Source organism: Trypanosoma brucei, chromosome 8 (assembly GCF_000002445.2).
Source record: "Trypanosoma brucei brucei TREU927 chromosome 8, complete sequence".
NCBI lineage: Eukaryota > Euglenozoa > Kinetoplastea > Trypanosomatida > Trypanosomatidae > Trypanosoma > Trypanosoma brucei.
Genome location: NC_007281.1, coordinates 1,388,192 through 1,404,689, shown reverse-complemented (window position 1 = coordinate 1,404,689; position 16,498 = coordinate 1,388,192). Strand labels below are relative to the sequence as shown.

Genomic DNA, 16,498 nt, shown 5'->3' with positions numbered 1-16,498 from the left:
CATGTTATTATTATTGAAAGTGGCGGAATGGGTGCTTATTACCTTCTCTCTTGTTTGCCTCGCGTTTCATCATATGATGAAACTTCGTGCACCGATGTAATATTCCTGACGCGGTGTTTCTTGAAAATGTTTCGTCAGAATTGAAGAGCGCAGAGCTCCTTCTTACTGAATCAGGTGTTTCCATTTTGTTCTTATTTTTTGTTTTTGTTCCTGCTGAGGTCAAGGGTGGGGGAAGAGGAGATACTCGTTTGCCCCGTCCGTTCTTTCATTTAAACACCCGGGTTCCGACGCGCAGGGGGATGGGGGGAGAACATCATATATTCATGCCCTTCTGTTTTTGTCCTTCCTTCATTCTAATCTGTGGTGGGGGGCTCTCTGTCCATCACTCACATGCGTACCAGTGTTTAGTAACTCCAAAGGGTTCGTAAAGGCATTTAATATTTCTTCTACTGCAGTAATGGCGCAAGGTGACAACAGTCCTGTCAAGATCGTATTGCTTGGTGAAAGTGGCGTGGGGAAGTCTTCACTGCTTCTCTCGTTCTCGTTGGGCACATTTGATGGCGACGTCCGCTCAACCATAGGTATTGATTTCAGGACAAAGGATGTGAGTGTGGTGGATTCGATGGGGAGGCAGAAGAAACTCAAACTGCACTTGTGGGACACAGCGGGTCAAGAGCGGTTCCGGACGCTCACCAGCTCCTACTACCGGGGAGCGCATGCAGTGGTGTTGGTGTACGATGTCAATGAACCACAGACGTTCCATGCACTGAGAAAGTGGATCGATGAAGCAGATGCTTTCTGTCGTTTGGATGGGGTGGAGGAGGCGGTGGTGTATTTGCTCGTGGGAAATAAGATCGATAAGTGTGAGGTGGGAGGTGGTGCTACGGGCATGGCGGTTCCGAAGGAAGATGCTCAGCAGTTGGCGCGGGATCGGCATATGCTCCTCGCTTTTACGTCAGCAAAGACGCGTGTGGGGGTGGAGCAGGCCTTTGATGAGGTGGCGCGATCAGCGTACGAAAAAATGATGTCAAAAAGCGAAAGCCGCTACTCGGGTGTTAATCTCAGTAAAACAAGTGACCCCACAAGCGGCGCGGTGTGCTGTTAGGCGGCGCAGGCATGCTGCTTGGCGGATTGCCATCTCGTTTTCTCGCTGTTTCTTTCTTTCGCGCGTGACATTTGCAATACAAACCAACTTTAGGGGGTTGTTGCGCGCTTGAACCCCAGTTGGTAGTAATTTGTGGAGAATGTGAGATCAGTTTCTTTCTGTCGTTGCTTCGTCAAGATGTGGGTGTTGCTCCGTAACCGCTGTGTAAGCATGCGTTACGTGCATGTATGAAATGCTCCCGCAAAAGCTAAGGAAGGGATTGCTGGTGATATGCGTTTTCCCCTGCACTGTGTTAGTTGCCACGGCTCCCTCCTTTCGTTAACTCGCTCTCATCTCCCATTTTTACCACTGTTCTCAGCATAATCCCAACAGCAGTTCTTTCCTTCCCCTCATGCCCTTCAGTATGGCCGCATAGTGCTGTCACCCCACTGTCTCGACCATCTGGCAGTAAGAACAGTGGGCAAACACTGAGGGCGAGTATGCGTTCCCAGCTGTGGAAGCGCACTTCCCCCTCCCCCAAGCCCCAGTGATCCTCCGTATCGCCGTTTTGGTTGTTACATGTCAAGTGCTCTCTCCATTTCGATGACGCGAACAGGAAACCGCCTCTCAACTTCCTTTTGGACGGAGCACGGTTCTCTGACACTGTGGCGTGGCTGCCGGCGCCGTCAGAGGGCATCCTCCTGACGACCATTTCACCCTTGCAGCGCTTGCTATGACGATTTACTGCCGTTGTCGGGTCTCGAAGCCGCTGCAGGTTGGAATGGCTCGGGAGTGTGGCGGAGGCCCAACAGGCGATTTCACTCCGGACGTGGGAGTGTTTTTTTCGGTGGTGTGCGTGTGTGTGTGATTGCGAGGGGGGGGGCGTTGAGCCCCCCAGGAATTGCGTGCTCCGCTGAATCGTTAGTGCTGCCACATGTGCGACGGTGCGCGCGCACGAGAAAGAGGAGGGGGGCCCGGCAGTGTCTACTGTTAGGGGTTGGGAGTATCCAATGCCCATTTATCTCTGTGCCCCTCAGGGTGCACTGTCTTCCATTTGCGGCGTCCGGCTAACTGCCATGCATCGCTGCGTTCCTCCTTTACACGGGAGCTAACTCGATGGTGATGGATTTCTCCTGCTTGATGAAGGGGAAAACGCAATCAGTTCATTGCCGAACTTGGGGGCTCGTCCGCACTTCCACTTTCCTCGTGTGGTATGCTGCATCATTTCATCTTTTTTCTTTTTGGGTTCTCGTTCACCAGTGGCTAGGGGACCGTTAATCCCCGGTTTCTCCGCAAAGTGTTTTAATCGCAGACTAATCTTGTGGCGTCCGTTTCGCTCAGTCTGTTTGTTCTCCACCCCAGCGGGTGCCGACTTCAAGAAAACTAGCCATGTCCGATCCCTGCTCTCGCACTAAGTAATAATTAATAACCAAACCCGCCACACGCCTTGCTTATACATGCCGTTACCTAAATCTAAGGAAAACTGGATCCACGCGAGAGTGATGAGGGGGAGTGGGATTCGCCAAAACCAGTTTAGCGCACCAGCATATCGTTGCGATCGTGCCGTGACCGTCACAAGGATTCGTTGAATTTTTCTATAGAAACCCGTTTGGTAGTTCCCTGAAAAGTCTTTGCTTACTCGAGGGTTGTGCCTGTTTTTCCCCTTCTGTTCGTTTGTTTGTTGTGATGCCGCTGTGAAATCAGGGCTTATCAGATTATACTGCTTTAAAGAGCTCTCCCGACACCGCGAGTGCCAGGCTCCAAGAGAGCCGGCCATTCCAATATCCTTATGCTTTCAAGTGTGGGGCTGCACGGCGTTCCTTTTACTCGGTGTACAGCTGTCGTTTCCGCCTTCCTTCCTTCCCTCCTTGCTCCACGGCTGCGTCTTCGTCTACAAGGTGGAGAACCGTGGCACTGTCGGTGGCTTGTGCTTCTTTTCTTAAGGCATCGTTTTCCATTAATCAGAATATGTCGGCCTCTCCGGCCGCTTGTGTACAACCGGTTCCAACCGCCGCACCTCGCTGTCATTTTGATTCCCCCCGGGGCATTATGTATGGAGGAGGCCCCGGAGTTCAGCCACCAGGGTTCCTGTCGTTGGTCGTGCGTCCGAGGTGCATTTTGTAGACGGAACGTCCGCGCTTTCGTGCGTTGGCGCAGTACCTGCCGATATCGTGTGCGTGTGTGTGGGGGGGGGGGGGCCGGGAGGCTTCCAATTCCAAAGGGCGATGTATAGGGGCTGTCGCTCAACGGAACCACCCCGCACTCGGTGGCGCGATTGCCTCTGCAGCGGCGTAGTGCCGGTGTAGACAACTTTTCCCTCGTATCCGGGCGGCCGGTGGTTGCGGCCTCGCTGTCGCCCGTGGTGATGTGGTTTTCCCATCGTGGCGGACCAGCGGACACGCCGCCTCCATGGTTTTTCAGTGGTCACTCAAGACGGGAGCAGAGGTCCACCAACCACTGTGGGGCACGCTGCTAGCGGGCGGTGTTGCATTTTTTCCCCGTTACAGATGGTGGTTCGCGCAGACGCGTCTGCTGGCGGTGTGAACACGTGTGCGGGGTGCTTCCTCGCACGGAACGCTTCACCAGTATACGAAACAGGAGTTCCACCGTGCCAGAACGTCGCCGCCCCTTCCACGGTTAACACATGGCAATATGGCCATAGGAGGGGGCCCTCCGTCTCCTGTGGGTGCGGGCGTGGTAAGCGGCGCAAACTGGTCTGATTTTCCCATCCGTCGAGGGTAGATAAACGATCCCACTTTCTACCTTACGTAGCTAGTGGCGTCGCTGAACTTTCTCCAGCCCTCTTGAGGAATCCCTACTTACGTCAATTTTCCTGGAAGGCGATCCTCTTCCAACGTTCCGTCGAAGACGGTTTTTTTTTCCTTGTTTATTTTGCGTTGGGCTGTCGAAGGTAGGCGTGTTTTGCGGCTGACCCTGGACAGTTTTTTGTCGGTGCTCCCCTCCTTCTTTTAGCTCTCAATGCGCAAATTTTAAATTATGGTTCGTCTTCCGGCTAAGTGGGCACAAACCGGCCAGGTGCCCTTTCAAGCCGGTTGTCCCAATTTCGCCTTACTGGGATGCATGCTCCCATTTGCATTCTCTTGTTCGTAGCGATCCTAGCGCGCATTGGGTGCAGTTCGCTTTCTTCCTTTCTCACCAAGTCCGCAGCTCGAAAGTGACTGCTGCAGCTGCCGCTGCACACCCCGGCTTTCGGTAAAGGAGCACAGGCGTTTTCCCGCCAATAAGGGCATAGTGGCGCCGAGTGAACGGGGACGGGGCTTCTCGAACTCTGGTCGCTTACTTATGGGGCGACGGCCGTGAGCTGGTCTGCCGATTGCTCTACGTGAAATGAAAGCCCCTTTCGAACCAGGGTACCCACCGATTTACTCAATCCCTCCGTAGATATCGTGCATGGTGCTGGTTCTCCACGTTCGTTTCGGAGAGGTATGTCAAAGCAGGCGCTTTTGAAAATGTATGTCTGCGTGTGCCTCCGGTGTGGGGCAGCGCGGCCAGACTTTAGGCCAAGGCGGCTGCTAGTGGATGGCGTTTCCGGTCTCGAGTTCGGTGGCGCTGTTTCCCTTTTGCCCTCTCCAATTTTCCTGTGGACGCGGTCCACGGGTTCTCCCTTCCCGTTGTCCATAGGGGCAACGAGGTGGAACCCTATGGGGCTTCGCTTTGTAGGCTGTTGAGGGGTCCCCTTTACTTCTCCGTTTCCCCTTTGGCGAGCACTACGGGTCGCGCTTGAGGGCCATTTTGTTTCTTCCGTAGCCCTCAGCGCTTCAGAGAGAGGACGAAGGTCCTTTCTTTTCCGCGTCGGTGGGACGACGCTGCTCCCAATCCTCCCCACCGTTCTGCCGTTTCATCGGTCTTCGTGTGCCACGGCGGCATGCCACAGTAGCCCCCCCACGATATACCTTCGCCAAGGGGCGGATGGAGAGGCGTCCGGTGCCTGATTCAGCCGGTGTTTACGATTTGCAGTTGTTGGGCTATTGCGGGTCTGCTGCCGTTATGGGGGGTCGCTGTTTTCCTTCGTTGGGTTCCATCCTGCGGCGGTGTTCATAGGTGATGTAAGCTCGGCGTTTCCAACGTTGTTTTGCTTTCCTCGACATTGTTCTGGGATGAGGCGTCCACCCTATTTCGCACCGTGCGCGAACGGGACGGGACCGTTAGTGGTGTTTTGAGTGGGAAGGGTGGTTAGGGTTGCTCCGAGTCTCGCCGTCGTCGTTGATCTGGGTGTGGGAGTACCTCCGGTGCGCATAAAAATAAATAAATAAATTCTCTTTTCGTGTGTAGGGGCGGCGGAGTTTCCTTATTACTTCTTTTATGTATTATTATCATTCCCCCCTTCGTTGTTGAGGCCGCAGTGTTCAGTACGAAGTCCGGTGCTAGACATGTTGCTTTCTGGTTCCCCCCACTACGAAACACGGTGACTATTAGTGCGATAAGACAGCCTCGAGTGCTGCGAGTGCTCCCCCCACTTATGCTGCGCAACGCGGTCGCAACGTACGCATCACCCCGGATTGACTGCGCACCCCGCCACTACATTGAAAACAAAGTGTTTTGCGTGCGTTATTTTTGTAATTATATGCACACACGCGTTTGGCAGAGTCCAAGGTTTAACTTTTTCATTTTGCAATTAAGTGTTTGTGCTGAAGTATATGCGCTCAAGGCACCTCGAGGAGCTGTGCAAAAACACTCAAAAAAAAAAGAACAATGTTTTTTTTTTCGCTTTTAGCAAACAAAAAAATTGATCAGTTTCGTCCTCTTCCTCGAATGAGGTATTAGTAAGAATGAAGGGGTGATTGTCAATGAAAAGGAAAAGTTTGTGTGCCTTTCCTTTGTTTTTTTCCATTGTCACCGATCGTTAGGTTCCTCTTCGTCAGTATATCCCACAGAAAGGAGGGGGATATGCAGTGACTTACCGCTCCATCTCGAACCACGTGGTGGAGTGTGAATGGAATAGTTGTGAATGTTCCTCTCTACTCATGCACTTTACCGCTAAGCTTGACAGTCACTCCTCTACAAACGCAAGATAATCAACATTACTACATCTTAGTTCAAATATGTCTTTGCCACTATTGACTTACGTATCCCCTCTGTCAAAGAGTCTCTGTGGAATGACTCTTCATGACAAGCCTGCCACCATTCTGAGGCGAGTTAAGGGCAACCACTAAGTGTTTTCTTTTGCATTTTTCGTGTCCCTAGGGGAGGGACTCAGTTGATGGTTCGCGCCACGCTGCGCACACAGCTGAACCTCCTCTCCAGGCAGCCGGTTATAGTTGTTTGTTTTAACCAAGTGCCCCCCCCCAATTGACGTGGAGCGGCTTTTAATTTTATTTAACCTGCTCAGGGGAGGAGAGATGAGAGAATGTCCACTTTCCCCCATTGAAGGGGCATGTACAAATGAACATGGAAGCACGTGAAAACGTCGATTCCATGGTAGGTATTTGACATTGCATAGCACTGACACCCAAGCACGACCCCCTTCTCCTGTTTTTTTTGCAATAAAATCACTCTTAATAAATAAAATCAGAAGGTACAGATAAACAAAGGCTGGAAATGGGTCTGATGTTTTGACCTTTGCGTATTCTATTGCTCGTAGCACCGGGGCCCTCGTTTTATGACAACGTGCCCGTAGGGACTGTTAGGGTACGTCCAGTGTGCTTAGTGTTGTGATGGATGTGGAAGTATCAGCGTCGGCTGTCAGGACTGTTGTTGTTATTGATACTGCTATATTTGTTAGTGGGCAACCATGGTTTGTTCACTCTGCGATCACGAATAAAAATTTAACGAACCGTTTGGTTGCCACTGTTGCGGTTGTGAAGAAGGGATCTTTCTTTATCCGTTGTTGTCGCTCTTACGTCGTCTTCAGTATTTCCATATCTGAAGAGTCTACGTCTTTCTCAGCTTTCTGCACATGTAAGTGTATATGTATGGTTGTTCGTACGTATGTTGATCGTTTAACTTTAATGTGGGCCAAGTATTTCAGCTTTCCGACCCCTTGATGTCACAAAGCTGTATTCATGTTGGTGGCGAGTTGTTTTCCCTTGCGGTGTACAAGTGATTTAGCTTTTAAAGAATAAAGTTGAGGTTGGTTACCCGCGTTGTGTTAGGGAGAAGAAAGTCTCTTCATACCTGTGGCTGTTTACCGCGCGTCTGACACAGGGGCTTCGCTTACGAGAGTGAATTGAAGCCCTTATCGCAACGACAGGGAAGCATTGGTTATGAAACTCAGTGTGCTTGTGTGTTCAATGTCGCGAACTACTGGGGTTGCATGGACATAGACATGTCTATTCATTTCTGTATGCATGTATACAGTCTCAGAAATTTCTCTACCACGGGCACGTGTATTTTCATTGTCTGAGTTTGAACTGCCACCACTAACCACTGAATGAGGTGCGTATTATTTACACTTTATGTCATTACTTCTTCTTTTTTGACTATTGGAGGGACGATGAAGGACAAAAATAAGTGCACTTTTAGGTATTTTGAAGTGCTTCCAATAGATCATGAGCCCGAATACCAAAATGGCTACGTTTGTGATATTTGTTTTATGGAGTACTCCGAGGGTCCCTTTTTCCATTGCTCAAAGAGCGGAAAAGATGTGTGTCTGCGCTGTGGCGGTAAAATGGGGCTTACTCCTTTCACTGCACTGGTGAGCAAGGTAATGAGGCCTACTGTCTACTGGAGTGAGAGTGAGAGCTCTAGAGCAATTGCACTTTGCTACCAGATCCATCGAGACATTCTTGGGTGCCATTTCATCGATGGCGCCAACCTTCTTATATCTACTCGTGACGATCTTCCAAGTTACTTTATTGATTCGAATTCTTGCATTGAAAAATCGATCGTGTTGTCGAGATCTGACATAGAGCGTAGGTTTCCATGGGCTGGCGAAGTTGCGGAAGTGATGGGGGTAAATGCTGTTAGTTTCCATGAGACATCAGCTTGTAATGATCAGTCACGTTTGTGCTTTTTATCCTCCTTCCGCGTAGAAGGAGCATTCATAGAATTCCGGTTTTCCGATGGTTTTTGTGAGTTGGTACATTGTGAAAATGGAACTATTGTTGCTATAAGAGATTCCGCAGTCCTTTCTTGCTTCTTGATGGGGTTGCCTGTACGGTGGGGTCGATCTCTTCCGAAAGCAGCTAGCTCAGTCTTGGAATGGTATTTAAAAGGAGGACAAAGGTAGGAAAACCAGTGCCTCACATGCACTACTATATACAGGCACACGCTGGCATATGCGTGCCCATACTTAAATGCTGTGACACCTATAACACTGTGTGGCCCCGCTCTTACACACTGCCTGCGTCTCTTCCTCTCACGATTGTGTAGCGCTAATAGTCTACCTGCACTTTCCCACTTCCACACATGCTTCCTCTTTTTTGAAACAAGAAAATAAAAATTATCGCATTTATTTGGAAATTAAAAGTGATGATGAAGGTAGGGATACATAAAATGCTTATGCAAGGAAGCCTTGCTTCGCGGACTGCGGCACCTATTAGAGTAGAGTGACTTGTCTTTCGGGGTCTCTTTATTCCGGCTAACGAGTGGTGTGCTTCGTTTTCGCTCCACTGGAAATTTTGGTGGTGACGAAATTCTCTGTTGTCTTTCTTTTTATTGTCACTTCGGGTGACACTATACAGGACGTGACGGTAGTCTAGATTCTTCCTACCGTTACTGTATCGCACCCAGCAAGGTGCCTGAACGACGTTACCGATTCCCATCGAAAATGTCGCCACACAATTCAGTTGTGGCGGTAACATTCTCCCTTATGATAGGTGCCACATCTGTTTACAGAATCGTGCTGATATCCACTATGACCTCGTTATATGACGAGACTGTTTGTAATGAATCACGAGAATTATACGTGACCCGGCGTTCGGTATGACAAATAACAATGAGACTTGATCAGAAGAATTTGAAACAGAATTAACGGTGTGCACGTATTCTCATTTGAGGATCGTACCACAAGAGCGCGGTGATGCCTCACTACACCAACTCAACTTCTTCACAACCAGCGAAACGAAAAACGAGCAACACCCCTTCTACAACGCATGTACGAGGAAATCAGTAACCGAGGCGTCACTTCAAAGCACCTAACACATTCGTGTTCGTCCCAAAAATAGGTAGAAGGACCGGGAAAAAACACCATGAACGGCATGTGTAAATAAAAACCCATACACAGAAAACAAAACAACACACAAAAAGATAAAAATAATCAGCAGTGAAACACTAAAAATATATTTAACGAATACGAACTCATATCGACTATTAAACATCCACGTAACAACAAACAAAAAAAGACAATGAACAGAAAAAAAGTAAAATGAAGAAAAAGAATAAACCAGAAACAACAATACAGCTATTTAAAAATGTACTAACAACAAATATATCGAAGGAAAAGCAATTCATCTGGACACCACAACGTATATATAAAAATGGGGCATTTCTCAGGTGGGTGTGGTAAATTACGTGTGCACGTACCTCCTCCTTATATCGGGAGTGATCGCTGTGGTGTTTGGTACGGCTGCCTCAATCTACAATGTGGCTGTGTAATCAACATTGGCCCTTTGTTAGAGTGGGAGCATGCAGCAAGTGACGGCAATAATCAGGCAAACTCTGTCGTGTGATGGTAATTTTTAAATTTTTTTCTACTGTGTTATTTTTTCCATGTGTTTGTGTCATGCATGATAAGCAGTTGCATGACCTTTAGTGTGGTGTAAGAGTAGACAAAATGCAACTGTTAGGTGTTACGTATAGGTATATAAGCATATTTATTTGAGGTGCCTCTTCTTTTCTTCTTTTTACTGTGTTCAGTGTTGGGTGAATATGTTTGTGTAAGCGGGGAAAATTTGCTTACACCGTTAACGTTTTCTTTTTTGATAAGTTTGTTTCCGTGTTAACGAGGAGCTAATGCCCACTTTGCAACGGCGTGCCCACCTCTATCATACAGAGTTATGTATTTATGGATTCATACCTTGTTTTCTCTGACCTGCGTAAAGTGGCTCCTCCCTCTTAACAAAATCCCTGTGGCGGAGAGGTTAATTCCTCGTGTTTATTTACGGTAGGGATGGTGGCGGCAGGTGCTGTGAGTGATGCATAACTATGAGACAGAAAAAAAAAATAAGACGAAATGGGAAAATATTCTTGATTATTATTTTGTTGGTTTAGCGGAGGCATATATATATCTATATATTTTATTTTTTAGAACTTTTAAAAAGAACTTTTAGCGTATATCTCTTTCCTCAGCATTGTGTGACACAAAGTGGCTTCCTTGTGTTGCACTACATCTTCGTGGGCCGCTACTGGAGTGTTTCTCCCTTTTTGCTACGATTTTTATTTTTTACTTTGCGCTATGTCTCCATCAGGCAGTTCCCTGTTTTTGGGTTCGCAGGTAGAGGGGAGGGCCAAGGAAGGATGCTTTCTCATTTGTTATTTTGTTTTCCATTGCGAAGCCGTGGCGTAAAGCATTATCTATATATACTCATGTTTCTATTCCTCACAGAAAACATGTGTGTATCAACTTCTGTCTGCCACACGAATGAATGTTGATTGCTGGATGGAGTTGGTGTCACGTGTAACCTAACACGTACTCTGGAAGATGTTCTACCTTTGTACAACATGTTCCCACAGGGTTAAGTGAAGGGTTGGTTACGCGTTTTATCAATCGCCAAGCCAACAATACGTTACTCCAGCGTTCGTGTCGCTCCAATGTGCTCCTTTATTTTTGTTTAGTTCCCTTCCTTTTTTGTTGTATTTGTTATCCGCTTTTGTTTTCTGTCGGGGTAAGCAGAAGCAGTGTGTGACACACGTTGTGTTTCATTCTCTGATGATGCTGCGATTTGTGCGTCATGTTTGACACTTGTCTGGTGCACGTAGAAACCACCTTCTTGTGTCTTCCTTTGTCGCCATGAGTTGAATGCCCCTTCAAATAACGTGGTGCTTTTTTCGATATGCAAGTAGCTATGCCCGTGAGTTTAGTAGATTCTTGTCTGGGTGTGCAAGAACTCTTGGTACTTGTGTATTCATGTGTTTGGCAGTCTTTACTTCCGTTGTACGAATTAGCTCGCTTCTTTTCTTTCCCTTTTCAGTCATCAAGCTATCAAGCAGCACACACACACACACACAAACGTACACACGCAGCAAACCCACCTCTTAAATATGCTGAGCCCTACAGAACCATTAGGCTCTGGAAAGGCCCACACGGAGGTTGTTACCGATGAGGGTGAGGGATACGGCGCGATGTCAGCGGCAGACGAGAAAAGTCATCACAAGAATGGTGACACTCCGACAACAGACTCCAAATTCATGCAATGTATAAATGCAATCATTCCCCATGGTGGTGCCCTTTCGACAACGTTTAACCTTGGGAGTGCCACATTGGGGGCTGGAGTCATAAGTCTCGCTATCGCTTTTCAGATGAGTGGTGTGATCCCATCAATCCTCATTCTAATTACTGTAACTGTGTTGACTATATACTCCGTTGGGCTGATGATGCAGGCAGTAGAAATGACAGGGTACAACTCATACACGGATCTCTCGAGGAACCTTTTTGGACCCGGGTGGGATTACTTCACTATATCGGTCTCGTGGTTGTTCACCTTTGGGACGTGCGTGAGTTATGTAATTGCTACCGGTTACCTTGTCGGCTCTGTTGCTTCTGGGTGCACTACATTGGAGTTCTTTCAGGGAAAGACGGGCAATCGCGTGATCACGTCTATCATATGGTTTGTTGGAATGTTTTCACTCTCGTTACCCAAGGAAATCAACTCACTACGTTACGCTTCCGCTATCGCTGTGCTATTCGTTTTTTATTTTGTCATCTGCATTGTTGTGCACTCCGCGAAAAATGGATTAAAGGATGGGAAACTTCCCGAGGATGTTGAGATGTTTAAATCTGGGAACAGGGCGATTGAGGGATTGTCAATCTTCATGTTTTCATACCTGTGCCATATGAACTGTTTTTCCATTTACTCGGAGATGCGCAAACCGAGCGCAAGGCGCATGACACTCCACACAACGTATTCCATGAGTATGTGTTGTGTGGTGTACATCATTGCGGGTTTCTTCGGTTATACGGATGTTGGGAACAAATCTGTAGAAACTGTCTTTGAGATTTATGACGTGAAGGGTGACGTGATGATGGCAATTGCGTTTGCGGGCATGTTGCTGAAGATCTGTGTTGGGTTTTCACTATGCATGCAACCAGCCCGTGATTGCTGCTATTACATCATTGGGTGGGATTTGAACACACTTGAAACATGGAAGAACTGCCTGTTTTGCGGTTGCATGGCTCTATGCGCTCTGCTCCTTGGCCTCTTCATTCCCGACCTGAATACCGTATTTGGTCTTTTGGGAAGTTTCTGCGGTGGTGTCCTTGGTTTCTGCATTCCCGCATTGTACCGGATGTACTGTGGTAACTGGGGCATTTCTCAGGTGGGTGTGGTAAATTACGTGTGTACGTACCTCCTCCTTATATCGGGAGTGATCGCTGTGGTGTTTGGTACGGCTGCCTCAATCTACAATGTGGCTGTGTAATCAACATTGGCCCTTTGTTAGAGTGGGAGCATGCAGCAAGTGACGGCAATAATCAGGCAAACTCTGTCGTGTGATGGTAATTTTTAAATTTTTTTCTACTGTGTTGTTTTTTCCATGTGTTTGTGTCATGCATGATAAGCAGTTGCATGACCTTTAGTGTGGTGTAAGAGTAGACAAAATGCAACTGTTAGGTGTTACGTATAGGTATATAAGCATATTTATTTGAGGTGCCTCTTCTTTTCTTCTTTTTACTGTGTTCAGTGTTGGGTGAATATGTTTGTGTAAGCGGGGAAAATTTGCTTACACCGTTAACGTTTTCTTTTTTAATAAGTTTGTTTCCGTGTTAACGAGGAGCTAATGCCCACTTTGCAACGGCGTGCCCACCTCTATCATACAGAGTTATGTATTTATGGATTCATACCTTGTTTTCTCTGACCTGCGTAAAGTGGCTCCTTCCTCTTAACAAAATCCCTGTGGCGGAGAGGTTAATTCCTCGTGTTTATTTACGGTAGGGATGGTGGCGGCAGGTGCTGTGAGTGATGCATAACTATGAGACAGAAAAAAAAAATAAGACGAAATGGGAAAATATTCTTGATTATTATTTTGTTGGTTTAGCGGAGGCATATATATATCTATATATTTTATTTTTTAGAACTTTTAAAAAGAACTTTTAGCGTATATCTCTTTCCTCAGCATTGTGTGACACAAAGTGGCTTCCTTGTGTTGCACTACATCTTCGTGGGCCGCTACTGGAGTGTTTCTCCCTTTTTGCTACGATTTTTATTTTTTACTTTGCGCTATGTCTCCATCAGGCAGTTCCCTGTTTTTGGGTTCGCAGGTAGAGGGGAGGGCCAAGGAAGGATGCTTTCTCATTTGTTATTTTGTTTTCCATTGCGAAGCCGTGGCGTAAAGCATTATCTATATATACTCATGTTTCTATTCCTCACAGAAAACATGTGTGTATCAACTTCTGTCTGCCACACGAATGAATGTTGATTGCTGGATGGAGTTGGTGTCACGTGTAACCTAACACGTACTCTGGAAGATGTTCTACCTTTGTACAACATGTTCCCACAGGGTTAAGTGAAGGGTTGGTTACGCGTTTTATCAATCGCCAAGCCAACAATACGTTACTCCAGCGTTCGTGTCGCTCCAATGTGCTCCTTTATTTTTGTTTAGTTCCCTTCCTTTTTTGTTGTATTTGTTATCCGCTTTTGTTTTCTGTCGGGGTAAGCAGAAGCAGTGTGTGACACACGTTGTGTTTCATTCTCTGATGATGCTGCGATTTGTGCGTCATGTTTGACACTTGTCTGGTGCACGTAGAAACCACCTTCTTGTGTCTTCCTTTGTCGCCATGAGTTGAATGCCCCTTCAAATAACGTGGTGCTTTTTTCGATATGCAAGTAGCTATGCCCGTGAGTTTAGTAGATTCTTGTCTGGGTGTGCAAGAACTCTTGGTACTTGTGTATTCATGTGTTTGGCAGTCTTTACTTCCGTTGTACGAATTAGCTCGCTTCTTTTCTTTCCCTTTTCAGTCATCAAGCTATCAAGCAGCACACACACACACACACAAACGTACACACGCAGCAAACCCACCTCTTAAATATGCTGAGCCCTACAGAAGCATTGGGCTCTGGAAAGGCCCACACGGAGGTTGTTACCGATGAGGGTGAGGGATACGGCGCGATGTCAGCGGCAGACGAGAAAAGTCATCACAAGAATGGTAACACTCTGACAACAGACTCCAAATTCATGCAATGTATAAATGCAATCATTCCCCATGGTGGTGCCCTTTCGACAACGTTTAACCTTGGGAGTGCCACATTGGGGGCTGGAGTCATAAGTCTCGCTATCGCTTTTCAGATGAGTGGTGTGATTCCATCAATCCTCATTCTAATTACTGTAACTGTGTTGACTATATACTCCGTTGGGCTGATGATGCAGGCAGTAGAAATGACAGGGTACAACTCATATGCGGATCTCTCGAGGAACCTTTTTGGACCCGGGTGGGATTACTTCACTATATCGGTCTCGTGGTTGTTCACCTTTGGGACGTGCGTGAGTTATGTAATTGCTACCGGTTACCTTGTGGACTCTGTGCTATCTGGGTCCTCTGCATTGGAGTTCTTTCAGGGAAAGACGGGCAATCGCGTGATCACGTCTATCATATGGTTTGTTGGAATGTTTTCACTCTCGTTACCCAAGGAAATCAACTCACTACGTTACGCTTCCGCTATCGCTGTGCTATTCGTTTTTTATTTTGTCATCTGCATTGTTGTGCACTCCGCGAAAAATGGATTAAAGGATGGGAAACTTCCCGAGGATGTTGAGATGTTTAAATCTGGGAACAGGGCGATTGAGGGATTGTCAATCTTCATGTTTTCATACCTGTGCCATATGAACTGTTTTTCCATTTACTCGGAGATGCGCAAACCGAGCGCAAGGCGCATGACACTCCACACAACGTATTCCATGAGTATGTGTTGTGTGGTGTACATCATTGCGGGTTTCTTCGGTTATACGGATGTTGGGAACAAATCCGTAGAAACTGTCTTTGAGATTTATGACGTGAAGGGTGACGTGATGATGGCAATTGCGTTTGCGGGCATGTTGCTGAAGATCTGTGTTGGGTTTTCACTATGCATGCAACCAGCCCGTGATTGCTGCTATTACATCATTGGGTGGGATTTGAACACACTTGAAACATGGAAGAACTGCCTGTTTTGCGGTTGCATGGCTCTATGCGCTCTGCTCCTTGGCCTCTTCATTCCCGACCTGAATACCGTATTTGGTCTTTTGGGAAGTTTCTGCGGTGGTGTCCTTGGTTTCTGCATTCCCGCATTGTACCGGATGTACTGTGGTAACTGGGGCATTTCTCAGGTGGGTGTGGTAAATTACGTGTGTACGTACCTCCTCCTTATATCGGGAGTGATCGCTGTGGTGTTTGGTACGGCTGCCTCAATCTACAATGTGGCTGTGTAATCAACATTGGCCCTTTGTTAGAGTGGGAGCATGCAGCAAGTGACGGCAATAATCAGGCAAACTCTGTCGTGTGATGGTAATTTTTAAATTTTTTTCTACTGTGTTGTTTTTTCCATGTGTTTGTGTCATGCATGATAAGCAGTTGCATGACCTTCAGTGTGGTGTAAGAGTAGACAAAATGCAACTGTTAGGTGTTACGTATAGGTATATAAGCATATTTATTTGAGGTGCCTCTTCTTTTCTTCTTTTTACTGTGTTCAGTGTTGGGTGAATATGTTTGTGTAAGCGGGGAAAATTTGCTTACACCGTTAACGTTTTCTTTTTTAATAAGTTTGTTTCCGTGTTAACGAGGAGCTAATGCCCACTTTGCAACGGCGTGCCCACCTCTATCATACAGAGTTATGTATTTATGGATTCATACCTTGTTTTCTCTGACCTGCGTAAAGTGGCTCCTTCCTCTTAACAAAATCCCTGTGGCGGAGAGGTTAATTCCTCGTGTTTATTTACGGTAGGGATGGTGGCGGCAGGTGCTGTGAGTGATGCATAACTATGAGACAGAAAAAAAAAAATAAGACGAAATGGGAAAATATTCTTGATTATTATTTTGTTGGTTTAGCGGAGGCATATATATATCTATATATTTTATTTTTTAGAACTTTTAAAAAGAACTTTTAGCGTATATCTCTTTCCTCAGCATTGTGTGACACAAAGTGGCTTCCTTGTGTTGCACTACATCTTCGTGGGCCGCTACTGGAGTGTTTCTCCCTTTTTGTTACGATTTTTATTTTTTACTTTGCGCTATGTCTCCATCAGGCAGTTCCCTGTTTTTGGGTTCGCAGGTAGAGGGGAGGGCCAAGGAAGGATGCTTTCTCATTTGTTATTTTGTTTTCCATT

At 46.8% G+C, this 16,498-nt stretch overlaps 4 protein-coding genes and 1 pseudogene across 4 annotated transcripts, besides 8 other annotated features; all 5 read left to right on the top strand.

The window, feature by feature from the left end:
- Positions 1-16,498: part of a sequence feature (sequence corresponds to BAC RPCI93-4A8) that runs on past both edges of the window.
- Tb927.8.4770 (small GTP-binding protein Rab18) lies at positions 458-1,105 on the top strand (the record flags this gene model as incomplete). Its single annotated transcript, XM_842214.1, has 1 exon — positions 458-1,105. One exon carries the CDS (start codon positions 458-460, stop codon positions 1,103-1,105), a length of 648 nt encoding a protein of 215 aa, XP_847307.1.
- Positions 5,341-5,361: a sequence feature (AT_rich).
- Tb927.8.4760 (hypothetical protein, conserved) lies at positions 7,476-8,273 on the top strand (the record flags this gene model as incomplete). The annotated part of the gene is made up of 1 exon (XM_842213.1): positions 7,476-8,273. One exon carries the CDS (start codon positions 7,476-7,478, stop codon positions 8,271-8,273), a length of 798 nt encoding a protein of 265 aa, XP_847306.1.
- Tb927.8.4750 lies at positions 9,521-9,640 on the top strand (annotated as a pseudogene).
- Positions 9,521-16,498: part of a sequence feature (Number of repeated genes in array uncertain. May contain five or six units) that runs on past the window's edge.
- Positions 10,263-10,291: a sequence feature (AT_rich).
- Positions 11,195-11,226: a microsatellite.
- On the top strand, positions 11,246-12,622 carry Tb927.8.4740 (amino acid transporter, putative; the record flags this gene model as incomplete). Its single annotated transcript, XM_842212.1, has 1 exon — positions 11,246-12,622. The coding sequence occupies one exon, from the start codon at positions 11,246-11,248 to the stop codon at positions 12,620-12,622; it is 1,377 nt and encodes a 458-aa protein (XP_847305.1).
- Positions 13,245-13,273: a sequence feature (AT_rich).
- Positions 14,177-14,208: a microsatellite.
- Tb927.8.4730 (amino acid transporter, putative) lies at positions 14,228-15,604 on the top strand (the record flags this gene model as incomplete). Its single annotated transcript, XM_842211.1, has 1 exon — positions 14,228-15,604. One exon carries the CDS (start codon positions 14,228-14,230, stop codon positions 15,602-15,604), a length of 1,377 nt encoding a protein of 458 aa, XP_847304.1.
- Positions 16,228-16,256: a sequence feature (AT_rich).